General features: G+C 34.0%; 1 protein-coding gene across 1 annotated transcript in view; it reads right to left on the bottom strand.

The window, feature by feature from the left end:
- The window catches only part of Pdhx (pyruvate dehydrogenase complex component X), a 69,744-nt gene that overhangs the window by 24,734 nt on the left and 20,181 nt on the right, over positions 1-24,829 (bottom strand). Inside the window, exons 2-6 of the mRNA XM_076847042.2 lie at positions 23,200-23,280; positions 13,441-13,541; positions 8,510-8,709; positions 6,449-6,547; positions 1,261-1,435 (exon numbers count right to left, since the gene is read on the bottom strand). Of these exons, the coding sequence (XP_076703157.1) occupies positions 1,261-1,435; positions 6,449-6,547; positions 8,510-8,709; positions 13,441-13,541; positions 23,200-23,280 (656 nt within the window). The remainder of the gene's footprint in view (positions 1-1,260; positions 1,436-6,448; positions 6,548-8,509; positions 8,710-13,440; positions 13,542-23,199; positions 23,281-24,829) is intronic.

Raw genomic sequence — 24,829 nt, 5'->3', positions numbered from 1 at the left:
TGTAAGCAGCTTTTGTTACAAATTTCATTTAATAAAACTCAAAGCAGCCAATAAAACAACAGTTCAACTATAGGAAATTCTTATAAAAAATGGCATAGAAAAGAAAAAGATAATCCAATATAATGGATAGTCTCTCAAATTATTTTTGTTTTGATTTGCAATTTGAAACAAAACTATGAGTATCTTATTCCTAGGAATTAAAAATATAGAGTATGAATAAGATAATAAAATCTTTCTATAACTTTACTATAACTTTTCCATTCTGTTCTTGAACCTCTCACAAATGCATGATAGACTTCAAATTACATCTAATCCCTTCCTTTTCCCTTCACTGCATTCCAGGAAAGAACTACAATCACCTTAGGATAATATAATGCAACCAAAAATACAGCTGATTTCTTTTTTTTAATATATCATCTCTTATAAAATTAAACATCTATGTTAGCAAAGCATTTGACCAAGTAGAATAAAAGCTCTCTACATATGTAAGTATCTCAAAGGCTTATCTTTTTAATGTGAACAATCCGCTTTTTGAAAAAACCTGGATTTAACTATGAACAAAGTTTTGCATATGCAGTCATGAATCATCAATGTACATTAAAAAATCTGTCTCATAAACTTGTACTGTTTTCATCTCTTTTCAAAAATTATAATGAAATGTATTTCTCCATAAGTAAGAACAGTACAGGTATTTATTCCTTTTTATTTTTTTAAGTGCCTATTCAATTTTTAACCTAATTGTCCTGCATTTCTTTGATGGCAAGAAAAGGAATACAAAAAAGGAAAAATCTGAAAACAAAACATATAGCTGTTCAACTGCATGTATCTGAGAAGGCAAGTATGATTAGTTGTATGATTCAGTCTGCACAATTTTTCACAGTGAGTTTATCAATTCTCTAGCCAAGAATTAAAACATATCCATAAAAGGAGCCAGGGTCAGCTACAAATTATTATTACATCCAAGAAAAATAAAAGAAAAGACATAGAGTATCATGATTATAGAGCATCCGTATGGTACTAACGTTGTGGAACTTATAAATTTAAGCTGAATCATAGTTCTAAAGTTCTACATAGAAGTTGGCACAAATTCAATTTGTGCTAGGAAATCTGCAAGAAAAGCACTGGGAGCATTTTTTTTTTTCTTCATAACTTTAAACTATTACTAAAATGGATTGATAAAAATACTCATAAACATAGCAATTGTCCTAGTTTTCCCTCCCACTTATCTACAAAATGAAAACCTTACTCAGAGTACATTACCACAGCATTGGGTTGTCCAGGAATCGATACTGCTGGGATCATTGGCCGGGGATAAGATGGTCCAGGTGTGGCTTTTGGGGGCAAAGGTGCTGTGGGAGTGGTTGGAGGAGCTGGGGCTGGTCTGGATTCAGTAATCTTGCCCTTCTGTTTCAACTGGACCAGGTTGAGAGCATCTCTGGAGTAAAAAGAAATCAGATAACTGTGATTAGCAACAAGATATATAAGACAGTTTTTATAAAATAGAGGCAATATGTGAAAGGAAGTTACAGAAATATAAAGACTAAAATATAATGCAAATCAATTATTTGAGCTAGAAAAGTAAATTCATTTTCTACATATTCTACAGCTTATTATTTGTCCAATGGCTGCATGTATATTTTCAAAAACCAAATAATAATTAGAATTTTATCAAAGTTTCACCTTTAGATATTAATTTTTAAAAACTGAATTAGTCTTTCATTGGAAAGGAATCACTTGGTAGATGACCAATTCACTAATTAAAACATGTCCTCATTCTTTATACTTGTGAAATAATTTTTACATAGTGTTCAGAAAGTGTCAAGTTTATTATATGTATGGCTAAAATACTTACTAAATCATTACTTATTCTAGTGTAAATAATACCGTTTATGGCCAGGAAATCACATCATTTCAAATTTGTCCAATAAGCACAATCTTATGTAATAAATGTAACCACAGCATCATTTACAATAAAAAATAACTAGTTACAGATTATCACTCTGTAATACAAATTTGTTTTTAAAAGGATATAACTAGACTACTGAATATGCCAAGACCTCAATTCAGTGTGTTAAGTTATAGCATGTAAAAAGTAATGTACAAAACCAATACCTTGTTTGAAAAATTTAATAGCCGAATTAAGAAATATTTTTCCAATTTAAGTAAAACTGTTTTTCTTAATATAAAAACAACTTCAGTATGACATGAATCTAAAGATTTGAGGGACACCCGTAACACACACTGGAACATTTGGCAGGAAAGAGGATCACTCTATGCTTTACATTAGATCCAGAAAGGGGTTCATAAACTTATCTTTAAGTGCAGCTAACATCCTTATTTTAAAAAATTAAAGAACTAATACTTTAAATGAGAGGTCATATTGACAAGGAAATCTAAATTGGTACATCGTCTTGGATTCCTAAAAATGGGGGTAAAAGTGGAAATATGAGTCTATCATGTGTGAGGTAAGTGCTTGTGTTATTAATCTTATACCAATCTTGTGGAAAGGTGTTATTATCCCTCATTTACAGATGAGTAGACTCAAAAAGGTTAAACCCCATGTCTATGTCAGTATTTCTTAGGCACTTAGTGAATTCTAGATGTTAGGGCACGCAATGCTAAGCAAGATACTTCCCATCAAGGAGCTTTATTCTATAGGGGTAGTAATACAATAATCACATAAATTAGAATGACAGTGATGAATCTAAAATAAAGAAAACAAAGCTGAGCAATAAGTTAGAGAGTGATGGACAAGAAGAGGGGTTATTTTAAAACAGAATGATTAGAGAAGATCTGAACAGATAATATTTGTGCTGAATGATGCAAAGGACAAAGACTCAAGAGGGGAAAATTACATTTCTAGGCAGAAGGAAGAACAAGTATAAAGGCAGAAAAAATGTGCTTCTTCTACTAACAGAGGAGGGCTGGCACAGGAGTGTTGTGAACAAAGTAAAGAGGATTAAAAGATAAAAGTCAGAGAAGGAGACAGCTAAGAGCTGCCAGGGCTGAGGTCGAACTAAGGTATGGCAAACTCTAAAGCCTATACATCTCCTACCATTTTTTCAATATCTATGCACATATAGCACAAGTTAAACATAAACTAGGACAAAGTTTTCTTATAAGAATAGAGAAGCAGATAATTAAGTTAAGTGTATCTACGTTCAACAGCAATCCTGGGATTGAATAAAGAAATGGAATCTATCTAATCTAAAGCTATAAGTAGGACCTCCAGGCACTTGCTTTCTTAAAGACAGTCACATGTAGAAGCGAAGTAAAGTTTATATGCTTTTATACAACATATGTTTAGAGCAATGTTTGCTTAAATGTTAAATTAAAACTGACACCTATGATCTTCTCCAAAATGCCATGGGCGACAGGCACTTCCTAAGCAGTTGTAAGTAACCGTTGTATCCTACTTACATTGTAGTCGACAAGGTATGGAAGAAAGACATCCTCACCATTTTTAGAAGGTGTGCTAAGATATTTTGAGGCAGCTTATGCCAAAGCCTGCAAGTTTTCAGTCATTTAAAATGACCTTTCTGTAGATGAAACCAGGCCAAATTTTTTTTCCAAAGCTCACCTAAGGATTAAACTTAAAACTCAGGTACTTTTAGTAGCATATAAAACCAAAATTTCTCAATAATGCATGAAGAATCCATTTTTCTCCTGAAACTTTTTATAAATTTTGTATTTGGACAACCTAAAGGTTGACTTCCATTTTTAAAAAAATATATATGTATATGTATTTTTTTTTTTAGTTGTTGATGGAACTTTATTTTCTATACAGTGTTAAGAATCGAACTTAGTGCCTCACACATGCTAGGCAAGCGCTCTACCACTGAGCTACGACACCAGCCCAGTTGACCTCCTTATGGTTAAGGAACAACTTGGTAAGAGAACTGAATAAAAAAACTGGCAAAAATATTAAAAGGATATTTCTTCAATATTGCTTTCTTAGGCTATTCAGAAGATAAAAGCATTTATGCTCCTCTTAGGAAATATGACGATAATGTGACGATTTTCAATGTAGGTTTAAAAAAAAATTTTTTAGGATAGCTATACAAATTATATATATTAAGTATAGCTAGAAGGAGAAAAAAGAAAAGAAGAAAACTTTATTTCTTTACTCCACTACTGTCACACTGCTGACCTGCTTCCCATAAGGTCAGCTAACCACCAAGTTCAAGGACCTTTTCTTAGATTCAACCCTTATTTTCATCTATATCCCAGAGGTCTCCCAATACAGGAATTTAGCCTTTTAAATAGTTTAGCTCCTGATGATCTAAAACTATTACTGCTTTATTATCTACCAAACCTACCTCTCTAATCCCAACCTATCTTCTTTGATATATCTTTATCTCACTGCTCCTGACCGGATAGCTGCTAAGTGCTGACAATAAGCTTCAAATAATACTAACTTCACCAGGACAAAAGCTTTCCCAACCCCTTACTTCCATTTCCAGAGCCAACATTTTCATCATCCACACTAGAATACCAAACCACTCGTGGATTTGTTGCTGTCCTGGCCTGTGCACCACATTCAATCTTTCACAAAGGCTTCTGTACTCTACCCTCATGCTTTCTGCATCAGAGTTTCTTTTAATTCCTCTACCCACATGCAAGCACAATATTCATCATCTCTTACCTTATCTATGAGCCAGCGAATCTCAACTTTCTCTTTACCTCATGTCTTTGCCCAAACTCAACTCACACAAACCTGCAGAACCAATCCTTTTAAAGCCATAATTATTTGGCATTTCACTAAATCTTTCAATGATTAATGAATTAAACATAATCTCTTCATCTAATCCCTTAAAATTATAGGCAAAGCAAGTATATTTTCTTATGAAAATAGTTGTTTTATTCCATTTTTATGGGCAGATCTACTAAGCATAGATAGTAGATCTAAAGTTAAGATATCAATAGTATTTACTAAATGAAGGTTGATGTGGGGAGAAAACCAGGCTTAAATGCTATCAGGATTCTTAATTTTAGTTTTTTATGGGTAAGTGAAACCTTCAAATCCTTTAACTAAAAATCCCACAATCTAGGATGTTGCCATTCAGTAGGTTCTCAGGAAAGCTGATTTCCAACTCAGTGTGTGTAATGGACCCATATACACATTTGGATAACAAATCAGTAAGACCATAATACAGATAAATGAGAACACCTAAGAAATAAAGCCTTTCTATTTTCAATAAAAGAAACACTCAAAAGTAATCCAATATTCTAATGAATAGTAAACTAGTGAAAATAAGTCAAGTCACCTTGTTCAGCATTTATTTTATAACCTTTACTCTATTTCTACTTACAAAAATTTTGCCCAGAATTATTTATTAATATTAAACATGGAATGAGCATATTGCTTTAAAACACTAACTCAATTTGAAATGTTTAATGTGACTGCCTAGACAAATGTAGCACATATCCACTATGGTGGTTTTACATTATTAGTTTCATAAACCTATTTGTTTATTCTTTGTCTTCTCAGAATGAGTCCCAACAGAAAAGGGGCCATCTATTTAAATAACTCTTGAAAGATTTGCAAATTGAAACAAATGGAAAGACACACCCGTTTCTTGAGTAGAAAGATTCATCATTATAAAGATGTCAGCTCTTAATAAATTAATTTAGTACAATTACATAAAAATACCATAGCACCCCCACCCCACATGGAGCTAAAAGAGTTGTTTAAAATTCATGGGGGTGGGACACTGATATTGTGGGTCACTGGTAAAGTGCTTGCCCAGTATGTGTGAGGCACTGGGTTCGATTGATTCTCAGCACTGTATATAAATAAATGAATACAACAAAGATCATCAACCACTAAAATATATATATATAAAAAATTCACTTGGGAGAATAAAACAAGAACATACCAATAAAACCAGTTTATTGAAAAAGAAGACCAATGGAAAAAATATGATCTCTCTATCAGCTTTTAAGGCATAACTATAAAATTCTTTTAATTGTAAGTATGGTGCTAAAAATGTATGGTACCAACTTATGGAAAAATATCATGGACTAGAAATGGAAATACAAAAAGAAAAATGCTTTGTAACAAATTAATAAAACTAAAATACATTAAGAATCAAATTGTTTAAAAAATGTATTTCCACATTTTAGAAATTAATTGTGACTGGGTGACAGTTTAACACAAACTTGAAACAATATAGTTTTACTGTTCTACACTTAATTTTCTGCATTTATCACTATTTCTAAGAATCTGTTTTAGTTGCTAAATTAGAACTGTTTTTCAGTTATGTTGCAATTATTCAGAAAACTATCCTTGTTCAGACCACAATTTAGTGACAAAAGCAATTAAAAGCACAAAAGAACAATGTACCACCTTTTTAATGTTAACTCATTAAAAAGGCTTTTAAATTCTTTCAAAAAAAAAAGGAAAGATAAATAATGGACTTGATTATTATAGAAAGCACACACATACTCTTTAGTGAATATCCCCCGAGGGCCAGTAGCTGTACCCTGGCTAGCATTCAGTGCATGTTTCTCCAGAATGTTTCGAGCAGCTGGACTTAAACGAAATCTAAGAAGAAAACATGAAGATTAATTGAACTAATTAAGACTTATATTGTTTCAAATACATCTAAATGTCAACAGCTTTGCTGATAATTAGAAAAACAAAATCTTGTACTAAAACTAAAATGACTCCCATAGATGGACATAGTCAGATAAATCTTTATCAATCTAATTTATTTTATTATCAAACATTCTTGTAAAAATTTAGTTACTATTTCAAACTATTTATTTAATAAGAGTAAATAATCTAGTGAAAAGAGCTTCAATTCTGACTAGGTTTCACAGGGCTCCTCCTCCTTTTTTTTTTTTTTTACTATAATAAACAATACATAAAATTTACCATCTTGAGCATTAGGTGTAAAGGTGAGTGGCATTAAGTACAATCCCACTGTTGGGGAACCATTATCAATCCCCAGAACTTTCTCAGCTGCCCAAATCAAAATTCTGTATATATTGAACAGTAACTATTCATTTCTACCTCCCCTCAAAACCCGACAACCACTGTTCTATTTCTCTCTACCAATCTGACTACTCTGAGCACTTCTTCATTTAAGTGTAGTCACATAATATCTGTCTTTTAGTGATGGCTTAGTTTATTCATCATAATGTCTTCAGAGTTCATCTATGTTGTATTATGTGTCAGAATGTCCTTCCTTTTCAGACTGAATAACATTTCAAGGTATGTACACAGCATTTTTAGACACGAGTCATTACCACCATTTTTCTACTGTGAATAATGATATTCAAACACTGAGTGTTTGCTTTAAATTCTTTAGAGCATATACCCAGAAGTAGAACTGCTGAGTGATAAGGTAATTCTCTTTTTTTGAGGAAATGCCACATTGTTTTCTATAGCAGCTGTGCCATTTTACATGCTCATCCGCATTGCATACAGTTTCAATTTTTTGCATATCCTCACCAACACTTGTTATATTCTGAGGTGGTTTTTTTTGTTTGTTCTTGCTTTTTGGATATCAGCCATACTGATCAATGTGCTGTCTCATCCTGGTGGTTTCGTTTTGCACTTCTCTAATGATTAGTGCAGTGAGCAACTTTTCTGTGCCTACTAGCCATTTGTTTATCTTTTGGGGAGCAATGTCTATTTAAATTTCTGTGCCATTTTCAATTTTGGTTGTTTCATTGTTACTGAACTATATCCTTAATATAATTTTTAAAGTCCTTAGTATTACCTGAAAATGCTTCTATTTTCACATATACTCCAGAAGAATAAGAGAGGGGAAAACAAACTCATTGATTTCATGAGCTAGTAAGCCCACAGTCATATGACTAGTAAGCATCTACTTTTTAATTAAGGACTTTAAGCAAAGTAGCAAATGTAAATAACTACATAATCTCAGGAAGAAAATGAGTAAAACAGGCTGGGTCTGAAAGTTTAAAACTGACAAATGGAGAACATTTTAATGTATTTGCTACTGTAAATACATCTGCTTGATATGGGCCTACTGTCATCAAATTTTTAGATTTTTTCCAAGAGAAAGTGAAGTTTTAGATTATTGAATAAGATTAATCAGTAACCAATTAAAAAAAAATTTTTAATCACTGCATGACCTAATAACACACAAGTTTATAGGCTAGTTGGTGTTTAAGAGAATACATAGTGGAACTTCAGATTCATGAGTCTCTAAAGAAGTTTGGTATATTGAGAGCCACTCTGGAATTCTAAAACCTAATTCAAATTCAATGTGAAAACAGACTGTTTTGTTCTCCATTGGCAAGCAGAGTCTTCAGAGCACCTGGAACATAACAGGTATTCAGTAACTATTGCTGAATGAACAATGATGGTAAAATAATCATTCTTAGACCTCAGTGTCCTCAGAGAAATAAGGGAAGTTCAGCAACTTTCTATGTAATGTACAAAGATGCTTTAAATAAGATAATGATTAAAACCTTAAGAGGGGCCATAAATTTTTTTTTTAATTAACATTATCATTCAAATAAACATACTCACTGCGGTGTCCCTGCTGTGTGTTCCTTCTTAACAGGGAGAGAAATCTGTGGTTCTGATGAGGGGTGAGGCACTGATGGTTTTGAAACTGGTGGTGGAGGACCTACATCTTTGGGAATTTCAACTTGTTTCCAATCTTGTCCTTCTTCAACCATCAAACCAATTAGTGAACCCAGTCGTATGTTTTTAGTTCCCTCTTCAACCTGTATTTTAAAAACAAACAAACAAAAAAAGTAGAGATAGAAAGGCTCATCAATGTCAAGTAGTTTATGCCTTGATGGGTAATCAAGGAAAGATCTCTTAATTTGAACCGAGAGTCTCAACCTCCTACCTTCCTTCCCTTCTGCCTTCCACTCATGCCCTCCTTCACCAGTCTTCCTCTCCCATTTATTAATAATAATTCCTGAGATGAAGGAAAATTCTAGAATCTCTCATTTTCATGGCAGCCTTCAAATATGTGAGTTACCATTGGTTTATTGTTTTGATGTCAACCCATACAAATCTAAAACAGGAAACCATGGTTACATATCTCAATTATTTTGTCTTTGTCAGACAATTTCTATACATTGTCTTTCTCAGACAATTTTTACACATTTCAAGAGCTCATATGGGCCTAATCCCCCCATTAGTCCTAACTATTAAAATTAATTTAAAATAAAATCTTTTCAGTAAACTTAGTCTCTGTGGGAAGGCCAGGGAAGAATGTTCCATTGTATAGATAGTAATTGAACTATTGAACTATTGTATTGATAGTATTGAACTGGCTAACTATTCTGGTTAATGTTAAGAATATTTAACTTTAGTATTTAATTCTTCCCCTGAATATCTACTTATAGAATCTGAAAAATAAAATAAAATTATGAGTTTTTTAAAGTTTATCAATAACATTAAGGTGTCCTACTTAACCAGTTTTTTATGTCACTTACCATAAATATTAAAGATATTATTTTTAAAACAAGAAATACTATCAACTAAAAACCTAAGATCAAAGATGATTTTTTTAAAATTAAAAAAAATAGATTTTAAGCATATCAGCAGCATTAACTTATAAATGAAAGGCTCATTCTAATTTACTTATTAAATGAAGTCCCTAGAAAACCTGTAGATAACAATATTTGGAGGCTTAGTATTGGAAGAAAATGTCATTCCTTTAAAATTTTCTATTATTTCCTTTCAATTACTCTAAATAATGCTCATCACAGATGTATCGAATGAATAGCAGAATTACAGGCTGTAGGACATTCATTAATACAATAATTATAAGGAAAAGCATAATACCTAGCATGGGTTTGACATTTCTGATGCATATTAGTATGTGCATTATTCTTAAAACAATAAAACATAAATTCTGAGAACTAGGAAGCCTTCTAAATTTACTAATTGCCAATGGGGAAGAAAAGGAACAATACTTTAATGAAGCACATGTATATATACATGTATACATTTATATATAGATAAATGGACATATGAAACTAATTAAGAATAAACAATGAATTATAAGCTGTGGGAAAAGACTAAACAATCCAAGAAAAATTAAAGTTTTACTTCTGCAAACTATTCATTTTTCATTTCTATGTCAAAAGATGAGTTAAGATTATTAGGTTAACATTTTCTCCATCTAAAAGTGTTTAATTAGCTGTTTATGAGATGCCTACTAAAAATCACAAAGTAAATGAGTAATTCTTTAAAAACTCACAGAAATAAGAAGCATTAAATGATATGAAGTCCACTTGATAATTCCTTTCAAGACTGAATCAGCAGTAAGGTCAGTATCCAAGTTCAAAGAATATGATTCAAATGTAAACCATTCCCTTGTAGGGGAAAGTTTTGTTTTAAAAATATCAACAGATTTCTGAAATGTGAGTCAGATACTGTACTAAATTTGAAACTGAAATCTCCTTTTCTGATTAATTTACTGTAAATCATATATACGATTCCACATATATCCTACCAACATGACATTAACATTTTCAAAGAGGCAGTAACAAGTTTTTATTATCATTTCACTTTTTGCTGTATCTAAATATCAAACAATATTTAAAGTACTCACATTTTTTCCCATGCATAAATATTTAAAACTGGTGTAGACTTAGTACATAGGAGTAAATCATACTCTGCAAAACTGTGTTTAGAAACCAAACAGGCCTTTGGTACTGTTCTGTCTCCTCTGTCCAAATCAGCACTTCTTAATATGAAATGAAAAAACTTTACACTTTGCCCTATAAACTCATAGCTTATTAATAGTGAAATTCTGAATTAAGTCTGTCATTCAAAGTACTAGCCTTCCTTCCCAGTTTTGTACAGACTTCCTGGGTTTCAATGCTGAAACTCCATTAATTACTAGTTATATGGTCTTAGGTTTGTCTATTTCACCATGCCGATTTCTTTAAAATAAAAACCAGTAACAGCAGTTATGTGTGGTTGTTATAAAGAATAAATGAGTTACATGTGAGGCACTTAGAAGAACATGTTACTTACCATAAATATTAAAGATATTATTTTTAAAACAAGAAATACTATCAACAGGATCAAGTTTGGACTATAGAGTGCACCTTGATAAGGGCTGGAAATTCCTGCCTAATGGCCCAGCATGTGGCTGGTAGCACTAGAGGGCAAATAGCAACATATAAAAGGTGGTATGGCCTGAGATAAATTCTTAATAACACTGATAGGCTAAATTTCATCCCTCTACCTATACCAGAGATGTTCCCAAGCAGTGACATTAAACATCTGCAACTATACCAAATAGTGCTCACCTATGTTTATCAGTGTACCCAAAAGTATGGAATGCTGAAATCAAGGCACAAAGTAAAATTAAAGTGTGCTAAGTATTATTTTACATTTAAAATATAATTCAAATGCAAAACTATAAGAGTATTTAGAAAGCCAAACTGTGAAGATAAAATACAAAACATCTTAAATTTCTAAGAGTAAAATGTACTATGATTTCTAAACCTTTCAAATATGTGTGGTCAAAATTGACATTAGAGTTGCAGTACTTATTTTCAGTGTTCAGTTTAGTTTTATTATCATCCCTTGCCTTTTAATAAGCTCAATTATCCAACTCTTTGATTCTGAAAGCAGAAGTCTCTTAAATGTATTACTCCTGTAAAAATCATGTTATTTTGTTTGGAAAAATGAGAATTATTCCACAGCGAAAAAGATGGGTACAACTCTTGCTGGTGGTGATGGTGGTGAGGGTTGAAGCAGGAGAGAAGACAAAACCAAAAGGCATTAGTGAGTCCACCTTAATTTGTTCCCTTTGTGAAACTGTATAACATTGTGACATGAATATACTCCCACTGCCATCGTCCAAAAAGCATGTAGAATAATAATAAAAATACAAAGCCCTAAAACACACAATCTTTTCTTTGGCAGGAATACCCTCCCAAACCTTTCACAGCATTAGGGACCATATGACTAGGCACTCCTGACCCAGTGACATGGTTAGCCATTTGAAATGCATTACTAAGCAGTTAAGTGGAAAATGCTATAAATTCTGAGAGACTTCTTCAGCCAAGCAATTCAGAACTAGGGCCAAGAGCACAGCCTGTCAAAAGCACACCCAATAAAATGCAAACTGGGTTTATTACATATGGCAATGTAAGCAATCTTTCTCTTCCTCAAAATACTACATAAATTAGTCAAATTATTTTTGGTAGGTATATTTTTTATTTTCTCAGTTATAAAGGTAAACATTTTAATCTTCAATTCAGACTTCCTCTGAGGAAGTTAACTATATTTTAAACAATGTGCTTCAATCATAGACAGATGTTTGATATATTAAGATGTCGGGAATAAAACAAGTGGCTAGAAAATATACACATAAAAGGCAGTGGCACACGCCTGTAATCCCAGCGGCTTGGGAGGCTGAGGTAGGAGAATCTGTAGTTCACAGCCAGCCTCAGCAACAGCAAGGCACTAAGCAACTCATTGAGTTGCTAATAAAAAACAAAACAGGGCAGGGGATATGGCTTAGTGGTCGAGTGCCCCCAAATTCAATCCCTGGTACCACGTCCAAAGGACTTTCTAGTAAGAAACACTAATTTAAAAGTTATAAGATCTATATCTAATTAAAGTATAACATTCTAAGGTATGGCCTTTGGACCAAATAGACAATGGAAGGTGTTATATCCATCCTAAATGCAGAGATGAGCTGGTGGCTCAGAAGTAAAAACACATCGACAAGGGACTACCATTAGAGGTACGTCTTACCAGTACAAATCAAACTATAGAGGCATAAATGAATATTTATTGGTTAGTCACAAACAACTGATACAAATGCTTAGACTCACATAGAATGACATGGGAGTCATTTGTATATTCTCTCACTTAAATTTCCCTAATACCCCATGGTCTGTTATAATCTTCTCTACTTTATTATGAAGCAAAGGATAAGAATTTGCTTCTCATTATGCAGTTATAACTGCAGAAGAAGACTTTAGCTACATGATTCAGGTGGCACTGTGACTCCCAGAAACCACAGTCTTAGCTGCTATTCTATACTATCTGGCAAATGTTCTGGAAATGAAGAAACAACACATTGATTGGCTACATCAGTAGAAAAGTATTTTACCATATGCATATTTACGCATTTTATTTTACTTTTCTCGTCAGTTTTAAAATTCCATCTAAAAATAACATATGCATTATAGAAAATTTAGAAAATACAAAAAACACAATTCGAATTAAAAATGTACTATGTAAAAGATAATACAACAATATAAATAAAGAGGTAACTTTCTTTCAAAAACTTTACATTTAAGAAATCTTCATCCTACCAATGTAATTAATGCCACATCATGTACAACCAGAAGAATGGGAAGTTATACTCCATATATGAATAATATATCAAAATACATTCTACTGTCATGTATTAAAAATAAAAAAAAGAAATCTTCATCCTATAGAAGATAATCCAAATGAAAACTTACCACTATTTTGGCCAAGATGCCGTCATCACTTGCATCTAAGGTAATCACAGCTTTGTCAGTCTCAATTTCACATAATGCATCTCCAGCACTCACAGCTTCACCTACAAAACAAGACTGGGTTTGTTTTGTTTTTTTTTAAATATAAATATCTGTAGATGTGTGTAAAACATAATTAACAACAAAATATTCTATAGTTACTTCTGGGTTGTGAAATTATAAACAGTTCTCATCTCACGTGTGTGTGTGTGTGTGTGTGTGTGTGTGTGTGTGTGTGTGTATGCTTTGTTGTATTTTCTGAAAGCTTTATTAGGGGTATAATTATATTTGTTGTAATAAAAAGCTATTGCTAAGATTACTGAACAAATATTAAAAGTAAAATCACACTGAGACAATAGCAACAAATGAATATTCTCTCCAGGACAAATCAATTTCAGACCCCGTATCTCTTTTTCTTTTAACAGTGCCAAGGATCACACCCAGGGCCTCATCATGCTATCCCTGAGTTAAACTCCCACCCCTATCTCCTGCTAATTTGACTATTACTCTATAGAGAGAAGTTTCGTAATTAATAGTACTTTTTGGTTTACATCTTAGGGCAAGTTCAAAAATCCTATCTGTACCACACAGCATAAATGAATAAAGCATACACAGCATAAAAAAGAGAAAATCAACATGGCTGATGTCAAATTAAGGACCAGTTCTGTGCAATAGAAAAGATATGAAAACTTAAAAACCTGAGCAGGAACTGACATTACAGACATGCTGGCTTCTGGATCAAAAAGTAGGTTTGTGATGGGGAGGAAAGAAGAGACAGATTTCCTTTAGGAAGTACAGGGAACTAAAAGTGGCCTTGTGGAGCCAGGGGACTCAAATCAGCTTTACCACCTGAAGCTAGGGCTAAGTCAGGCTGACAAAATGAGCCATCAAAACCTGACTGAGACTAAGGCTTTATTCAGAAACTGGGGGTGTTGGAGATGGGGGACAAAAACACTGCCCCAATATCAGAAACCAAGTCAAACAACCTTCTGGCTCCAGGACTGCATCTGTCAATATTCCCAGTATCCATAGCAAAATCCAGGGGCTAAGGGGAAGATAAGGGATGGGCAAGAGGGAAGACATTGAGAAAAACAGAAAAACCTTCCATTCAAAAGTAAACCATAAAACAAGGTCCTGAAACATTAAGAAATCTGATGCTAAGAAAGCAAGTCACAAAATCAATAACTGGAACAGAAACAGATTTAAGAAGCAATTCTTTAGTGCAATCTGCAAAGATTTTAAAATAAGTATCTGGAGGATGTTAAAAATATAAGTGAAGATAAAAAAGCCATCACAAGGACAATAATTTTTTTTTTAAAAAAATGTACAGAAATGAAACAAAACAGCATCAAGTAGAAAGGAAAAAAGCTAATTAGAAATATTGGAAATAAAAAAATTAAGTCATCAAAATTAAAAAAAAAAAGGTATATATTCTAGAGTGGACATAGCAAAAGAATGATTTTGAAAGCTAGCACCAAGAAACTATCCAGAACTTAATACATGCAGATAAAAAAATAAAAAAAAAAAAAATAGAAAGGAAAAGAAAAGAGTAGCTAAATGACATAGACTGAGGCTGTAATGTTTGTCTTATGGACTTCCTGGGGAAGACTTGGGGGGCTGGTGGAGAAGCAATACCTGAAGAAATAATTGCCAAAATTTTTTCCAGAACTAGAGATGCATACCTTCATAATATTAAGAGTTTGAAATACCCATTGTTGACTGACAGGGGGCACAAGAGAGCCTTGTGGCATGTGAGGAATGTCCTAAATCTTGTAGGTAGAGGTACATATAATTATTGAGATTACATTCTATGCAAGTTAAAACAGTGACAAAATTTTAACAGGAAAAAGAGTATTAGAGCATGTAAACATGATCCACATTAGATACACTGTAGAGAAACTGCATACTATCAACAATAAAAAACGTAATTTTAAAAGCTATCAGAGGAAAAAAAACATATTACCTCAATGGAATGACAGACTGAGAGCACACTTCTCAGCAGCTGCAATAGAGGTCAGAAGACAATGAAGCAATATCTTCAAAAAGCTGAGGAAAAATAACTGTCTAGAATTTTACATGCAGCCAAACCATCAATTAAGAATGACAAAAAGTATTGTTTAGACATATAAAAGCTAGAAAATTTACCATTATTGGCAATCACTTCAAAGAGCTCATACAAGATTGTCATCAAGAAGAAAAGTAGACACAGAAAGGACCCATGAGACACAAGAAAAAAGTTACCACAAAAGCTGCTATAATGCTAACCATTTATCACTTAAAAGGCCATGTTTGAAGGTCAAAAAGTAAAAACTCAAAAACTAAAAATCAATAAGATGAATAAGGGAATGTTTAGGTGATGTGAACCATACTGAATTTTGATACAATTAGGAAAATACTGAATAACTACATTTTTTGACAAAATTTAAGAATTTAAAAATAGAAATACAATCTATATCAATTAAAAAAATCAGAGGCAAAACAGAAAATAAAAACGATCATTTAACAGAAAGTATGCCCATAAAAAGAAAAGGCAGAGAATAAAAACAGAAATGCACAAAAAACAGCAAAAATAAATTCAAATGTATAAATAACCACAATAATTGTAAACGGATTAAAACTACATATAAAAGTAGTGGTTATGAAAATACAGAAATAAAATCTTGGTAACAATAGCTTAGAAGAGACAGATCTAAACCCTAAATAGAAAAAAAAAAAAAAAAAAGAAATAAGATAAGAAATATAAGGCATACAAATACACCCCCATCTCTTCACATATACACCCAAATAGCTGAAATAGCAATATTAACAGGTGAATACAATGAGAAAATGTGAAAGAAAATCTAAAATACTAGTAAGTTAATAAGTGTGCTTTGAAAGTTTCCTTAGAATGAATCTCATCTGAGCCTGAGAGGATGAGGAGATAAATAAAGGGTAATGATTCAGGCAGAAGGCAGCATACCCAGAGGCCTGGGAGCAAAGAGAACACGCCACTTTGGGGGAACTAGCAAACAGTACATGAGAGAAGCAATGAAAGATTAGGCTGGTGAGATATGCAGGAACAACCAAAAAGGACCATTGTATGTCATACAGAGAATGTCCCAGTGTCATATTATGTATTTTATCTTACGTACTTCTTTATACAGCAGATGTTTTAGTTAAAATAGATCATACTCCAAAAGGAAAAATAAAAAAGCACTATTCTGTTTCTGTAGTAACCATGGGAGAGATCACTGAATTATGCAACCTACCATAAAACCACTTCTTAAATGGCTGGAAAATAAAATCTGGCCTTAAGAAACCAAGTAAAATGAAACTATATCATTGTGCTCATCCATGTTCAAATTTCAACCACTCTTTAAGAACTATCTATTCTGCTTCAGCCATGTAACTTTCTCTTGGTACTTCAACTGACAAGTTTTTGTTTCTATTCCTGAATTCTGGTAACAGTTATAACTAATTTGATAAGAACCACAAATTGCAATATAAAATGTTATATTGCTACTACTAATTATTTTTTAAAAATTGTATTTTTCTCTACTTACTATAAAATACTGTGAACTTTTCCACAATAGAAACAGGGCACATTAGAGATGTTCTATATCACTCCCATTCCTCAGATCTCAGGCCAGTGCCTCATATGGGATGCACTTCAGATTAAATGCTTTACAAAAAAAACTGTAATAAACTTAACATATCCTTATTTCCTTATGAGGTACACATCAAACTGTCCTTTACATGTCTTTTCATTCTCCCATTTGTAGAATGTTTCTAATTTTAAAGACATGTAACCCCGTTTCTTATGTTCTTTAAACAATACCCACATCTTGCCACATAACATAGGCACATATGTCAGCTAAATAAGAATGCTAAGAGAAACAGACAAAAACTACTGTAGTATAAAGGGCTTTGTCCATAAACTGCAGCAACATTTAAAACATTATACTTTCATATAAAGAAGCATCACCCCTAACTTATTATGAAACTAAATTCTATCTATCGATAATCAAATCCAACGTAAATGCCAAAAGAAAATTTTTTTGAGACTAAATGCCACAAGATGCAAGTCTGCTAAGTTTCAGCTTTGATCAACAAGTTAGCACTATATTGAGAAAGACTGCTTGGCAGAGTAGTTAAAAGGAACCTCTCCCAAGTCAGACATGTCAGATATGAGTTTCATTTGAAGGCTGAACACTTAGTAGTGATCTAGTCACTTCATCTTAATCTCTTTGACTCTCAGGAAGAGATTATAAAAAAAAAAAAAATCACAGACTTGGAAGTGTTAGGTTAACACTTCACTTACACCTTTACATAACACTTCACATCTTCAGATAGAACTAAAGACAAAATATTAGGTATAGCTAGTAACAACGATTAAAACTCAAGATCCATTATTTGCTCCTCTTCCACAGTCTATTATTTCAAACAGATCATTCAACAAACATTAATGTATAAGACATTGTAGTAAGCACTGAGTACAAAAACAACAAGATATGGTTCTATTTGTAGAGTTTATAGTCTAGTGGAAAAGACTGAGCAGCCAGGACAGAGGCTCATGGACGATCTGAGGGACAGAAGGCTTCTCAGTTGTCACGTTGATGGCTGACGGGCTGCAGAAGATGGCAGCCCTGGAGTGTTCCTGAGCCATCTTCTCGAGGTCGGTGTCAGTGGCGTAGGTGGAGCGGGCCCGGAGCGAGAGTGCGGGCCCCAGGAGGGGCCAGACCAGAGGCCCGCCCGGGGGCCGCTCCCCAGCACCGACGCCAGCATCATATCCTGTTCCTTCGTCCAGATGAGCAGCTGTCAGAGCTGAGGATGGAAGTATACAGAGGCTTCCCTGTGTCTTAGTAAATTCTAGGCATGAAATAGTGTCTTAGTCAAACAGTTTATATTATTAACCAAACACATCCTGCCAAAAATTTAAGACTAAGTCTTTATTTCCAAGGTGTATGATGGTTTAGGGCTACTTGTTGTCTGAAAGACCAAGTAAATCAGATCTACGTAAACATGAAAGAGAAAAACCTCTTCTTATTGCTATGTTGAGAGACATTAATGTATTTGCTCAGCAAACATCTACAAGTTGCCCCTATATGAATGACACTGTATAAGACACCATGGTTAAAAATAATAAGATAGAAATGCTACAAGAAGTTCCTAATCAGACGAAGAATACCAGCTGACAATGCCAATCCCACCCAATTAGTACACAACAGAACGGTAATAGAGAAGAGGGACCCCTAATCACAGTCTGTCAATGCTTATCACTTCATCATAATTAAAAGGATGATATTTGCATGGTCTCATGACCTGAGGCAGCCTGGCTGCTAGGCCAGTCAAATCCTGCCCGGAGTGCTGACAGCATGAGTGGTAGTTTGAGAAGAAGACAGTCACATCAGGTTAAACTCCCATATATCCCTCTGGTCTCTTCTTTACCTGTTTAGTGGCTACTGTATTGAACAGTTTGGCAAAGTACTTTATCGCCACAGAGAGCTCCATTGATTAATACTGTAATCTACAATTCATTCACCAATTTTACAATTTTGATCTAATATAAATGTTAGCAATAACTGTAAAAAAGCATAATGATAAAAGCAATTCAGCAACAAAAGTAACGAACTTGCTAATACTTGTTACAACATGGATGATCTCAACCATGCTAAATGAAAACTCTACATTATGATTACTATTTACATGAAATGTCTAGAAAAGGCAAAATTTTAGAGACAGAAACCAGATCAAAGTTGTCTAAAGCCAGAGATGGGAGACGAAAGCAACTGCAATCAAGCAGCACAGAACATTTTGGGATGACAGAAGTGTTCTAAAAATGGACTATGGTAAGTTGCACAATCTATGCCTTTACTAAAAATAATTGGGTTGTGCACATAAAATTGGTGAATGTGTAAATTATATTTCAAAAAAGCTGTTAAAATAGTAGTCTACCAAAAAAACACTGAGGCTATTTGTGAAATGTACTTTTTCAAAATTTTCCAGTTTAGCACCACAAACATATTCCCAGAAATAACAGAAACCAAAGCCTCTTCTACAGTAGAATCCAGAATCTTTGTGTAATTCTCCAATGGTACCTAGTGGTACAGGATAAATCCCCCATCAAAACAGTTTTACTCTCAAACACTAAGTCTGAGACAGTCCGACTTACACAAAAGCTGTGTGGAATAGTCAAAATTCCCAGTTATACAACAAAAGAAAGGCTCACTAAGAATGACAGCCTCTGGATTGAAGAATCACACCTAGAGCAGCAGAGGACATCACTTGCTAAGCACCTATGTCTGCTCCAGACACCATGTGCTAAGTACGTCACACAATTGTTCCAGTGTGGTTTTGTTTATAGTGCTTCTTGGTAGAGCGAAAATCTAAAATATTAATCTCAAGGAAAAATATTTTTCATATGTGTAAATATTCTCTCATAAAAGGGGAACAAATATTTCTTTTTGTTTTTTAACAGATTTGACTTTTCAACTGATGAAAAAATAAACTATGGCCACTTTAATAAACAGAAATTACCTGAAGTATATTTTCTTTACCACAACCCCACCCTCCTAAACACCTGTAATAAAGATGTAGAATTACAGTTCAACTTACCTTTCAAGATATTTTGAAATTGTGTGCTATTTAGCACTTTCAAAATATCTTCTCTACTGTTTTATTTTATTAGCAGTACAGAAGACTGAACCCAGGGCCTTGTGCACACAAGATAAGTGCTCTACTATTAAGCTACATACCTAGGCCTTTTATTTTTATTTTTTGAGCCTACGTCTTGCTAAATTCCTCAGGCTGGACTCCAACTTGTGATCCTTCTGCCTCAGCCTCTCAAGTAGCTGTGTGATTATAGTGTGTACCACCACACTCAGCTTCTACTAATTTTATGATGCATACTTTTAATTCAATCCTCAGACTAAATAAGCATCCTATTACTTATTATTAAACTAGTGTCCTAAGATTCATTAGCTCAAAAAGATGAAAATAATTTACATGCTATTATTGCACATAACTCAGAATATAAAAATAAATTATGATTGAATATGAAGCTATGATATACCTCTTTTCTTTGTATTTTGTTTTAGTTGTAGTTGGACACAATATCTTTATTTTATTTTTATGGGGGCTGAGAATTGAACCCAGCGCCCCGCACATGCTAGGCAAGCACTCTACCACTAAGCCACAACCCCAGCCTCTATGATATACCTTTGATTTCATCTAGCTTGACTCACTCCAGGTAGTTCTCACGGCAACATAGAAACTCCAAAGGGAAAATCATGATCCTTTTATTGCACCCTTACCTCCCTAGCTTAAAACATGCATTAATAAAAGTAGCTGTGAATTAGAGTCTCAGACTTTCAAGAAACCTTGAAAGTTTATATAACCGAACTGCTATCCACAGGCTATTGGATCATTATCTAGGCTTTGCTTAAAAATAAATTAGATTGACAACTAGATACAACAGCACTCTTTTTCATTAAAAATTTTCAATATTCTTTATGTTTTAAGTTCCATTAACCATACATTAATAAAGATCTCAATATAAACAAAAAGTATAGCTAATGAGAAGTATATAAAAAAGGGAATATGTTTTCAATATAAATTTATAATCTAATAGTCGCTTTTTGAATGAGCCAAGTGTCACCATCAATGTACCAAGCACCAAGCGTAGTTAGACTTATCCCAATGAGTACATAAACATTAATGAAAAGAAGTTATACTCAAAAGAACAATTAAACAGCAAAGTTTAAAAAAGTAAGTTTAAAAAAGAAGCTAGAGGATTACCAAGAAACTAGGATTCAGATTGCTCTTAATTATTCATTGTATTGATAAACAAGATTTTCCCTTCAACTGGCAGAACACAGAATTTTAAGAGCAACCTTCAGGGAAACATGCTCCAGAGACTTAAAATACATCCTGGCCTGACCTACATGAAAACAGCACAGTGTCATCAAAAGTAAAAAGACCAAAATGATGAGACACCACACCTCCTGGCCTGAAATCACACAGTCCATATTTCAATGGATACGTATAATTTATTACCAGTGAGCTAGAAGTTGGAGAGAAATGTGGCCCGGTTTAAAAAACAGAAAAAAACTCCTATCTACTTGCCTATCTGTTCTCATAGCGTGAAGAAATTCAATCTTCTTCTAGGCAAGCCTTTTACCACTCTACCACTGAGCCACATCCTCAGCCCTAATCTTGACCCATATCAAATACTATCTCATCTATAAAGCCTTCCTGGATCCTGTCACATTCCCTGATTTTGGCTTCTCTCCCTTCTGCTCATATATTTACTAATCAGCTGTTTACAGTTCTGCCAGGTCTGTTTCAATTACTGCATTAACCATAACAGGGACACATTAACACATTTGGACATAGTCCCTGCTATGGAAGAGAATTTAGTAATGCTTCCAATCACATAGGTAAATCCTAACCAGGCACAGTCATCTGGACAGCCTCACTGTGCTACATCTCCTAGGTTACTCCCTTATGGATACCTGCCTAATCCATAGGACCAAGCTTCTGCTCTGAGGCCCATTCGGTTATCTATCTTCTTGTTTTTCCTAGCACCCCAGAATCCCTCAAAGAATGGCAGCCTTGCCCCAAACTCCCAAGCTTATTTGGCTGGTATTGTCAAATAAGTATTTGCCGGCCCACTTCCCAAGCCCCACATGTGTCATCATTGGCAAAAGTTATACCACCAGTGGCTAGACCTCCTGGAATCACAATAGAACTCTGCCACACTCTCAATTCTTACCTGTGACTTAAAATCTCCAGATGCTCTTTTATAATTACTTTCTGGATGACACAAGACCAGAATTTGCCTTAGCAAAATCTGTGCCCAATGAATCACAAATGGAAACCCAGGAAGTCCTTGCCAGGCTAGCCACTTGCTTGGTTTTTGTTTTTTTGTACCAGGGAATGAACTCAGGGGTGCTTAACTATTGAGCCATATCCCCACCCCTTTTTATATTTCTTTATTTTGAGATAGAGTCTCACCAAGTTGCTCAGGACCTTGCTAAGTTGCTGAGGCTGACTTTGAACTTGTGATCCTCCTACTGCCTCAGCTTCCTAAGTCACTGGGATTGTAGGAGTGAGCCACTGCACCGAGTACGCATTTATTTTTAATTGGTTCTTTCTAGATATATATGACAGTACAGTGTATTTTGACAAATTACACATACATAGAGTATCACTTAGTCTAAACAGGATCCCATTCTTGCAGTTCTTTTAAAACACCAACCCCACCATTTTAATTATATAGGCTTAATAGTATGTTTCAATAACTAGAAGTCTACTGCCCTTCTCTACTGCTCTTCTTTTGAGGCTTTTTCCTTATTATTCTTACTTATTTTCCCTCTTATAATCAACTTCCCTAGCTCCAGGAAAATAGGCAGTCACACAGTCATGACAGAGTTATAAACTAAGGGTTTTGATAAAAGCATTAGGGTTGAAACTAAAATCTAAGAAAAAGGACTGAAAATTTAAAAAACCCTTAAAATATTGTAAAATTCAGTGCGTGTGGAAACACACAGGATGAACCCAGAAAACTTTGCTACATTAACATGGGAAATTTTTATTTAAACAAACCTATATTAGTAGCAAAGAAACACAAGTTACTTCATTTAGATTATGTACTGTGTTATACAACTGATTAGAAAAAAGCCAAAATAACCAGGAAGAGTGATCAAAAAAGCACAGTAGACACCAATGATGTTCTTAACTCACCTTCCTTTTTCAGCCATTTGACAATGTTTCCCTCTTCCATTGTAGGTGACAGAGATGGCATTAGAACCTTAATAGGATCAACTGAAAGTGGAAAAAAACAAAAGATTAGCCTCTCCCAAAAAAGTACACACAAGGAATTAATATCAATTCAAATAAATTACTATCAAATTCTATGGAGAAAGAGGGTACTCCAAAGACAATTCCCAGATGACAAATAAAGTGTCTAGTAAATACTATGGAAACATAACAGAATAACTGTGCATATTTTTATAAAACTTTTTTTTTAAATACTTGACCACTTTCATAATTAGGTGCTTATAAGTTAAAAAAGAAAAATTAATTTAAGTTTCATCTCCTTTCCCTTTTGTCCTTGCAAAAAAATATTTTAGGTAAAATGATCACAAGAAAAGATAAGAAAAAATAATATCAAAACAGGATTCTGGGGGCTGGGGCTGGGGCTCAGTGGTAGTGCACTTGCTTGGCATGTGTATGACACTGGCTTCAGTTCTCAGCACCACATATAAATAAATAAAATAAAGGTCTTTCAACAACTAAAAAAAAACCAGGACTCTGATGACCTAGAGCAGAATAATCAAGATCAGACTTTAAGAAATTGGTTGTTGTAATGTATCTCTAAACCTACACTACACAATATTCAAAGGTATAATATTATACTTTTCAATATACAATGATTCAATATTCAAACAGTATATTATATTACTTAATATTCAACTGTAGGTGACAGAGATAGCATTTCAATTTTTTTAAGATTGAAAGGAAAAGTTTATCTAGTCAAGGCTGATCAGGCAAGAAACTAAGCAGTTGAACTGATCTCAGATTTTGTTCCCTATCACAATTCAACTGGGGATTCAAAAAGGCTGACCTTGAACCTGAGACACCTCTCACTGAAGCAAATTATTTTTTCCTTAGACACCCAAAAAGGAGACAGTATGTATCTGCTTCCCAATTATCACCCACCATCCAGGACTATACTCAAAGAGCACACAGCTTTTGATTAAATTTATATAAAGGTTATACTAATAAACTACCATAACAACAAATTACATTCCCTGAAGTCTTTCACAGAACCATTCTCTTCTCAGATTTTCAACACTCAAGACTCAAAAAAGCAAAATACTGCAGCACAGCTAACATATTTCAAATGTGGAAGAGGAGAGAATGGAGTTTACTCCCCATTAATGTATTAGGATTAACAGTAAGGAAATTTAGCACTCATGTTAAATGAGGTTAAATAAAATGAGGTTTCCTTTGGGAAATGGAACTAATTTTACAGTGACTTTTGGAGAATTCCGATGGCTTCATGTTAAAGGTACTTCCAAGAATATTAAGAAGAAAGGTTCTGTCTGTTCTCTACTTCTTCACTCCTCTGTAAAGGACTGGGAAAAAGCATGTCTACCTGCCTCAGCTTTTGTCCTCATCTTCTTTTAAGACCTTCCTGACTATAGGGAACCTACATTTTCCTCTGAGCTCTTCCATGGCCCTGCATGGACCTGCATCAATGAACCTGCCTTTGAAAGACAGATCCAGGGCTGGGCATGTGGCTCAAGCGGTAGCACGCTTGCCTGGCATGCATGTGGCCCGGGTTCGATCCTCAGCACCACATACAAAC

Source organism: Callospermophilus lateralis, chromosome 2, assembly GCF_048772815.1.
Source record: "Callospermophilus lateralis isolate mCalLat2 chromosome 2, mCalLat2.hap1, whole genome shotgun sequence".
Taxonomy (NCBI): domain Eukaryota; kingdom Metazoa; phylum Chordata; class Mammalia; order Rodentia; family Sciuridae; genus Callospermophilus; species Callospermophilus lateralis.
Note: the sequence above shows the minus strand (reverse complement) of the source record. Positions and strands in the feature narration are given on the sequence as shown.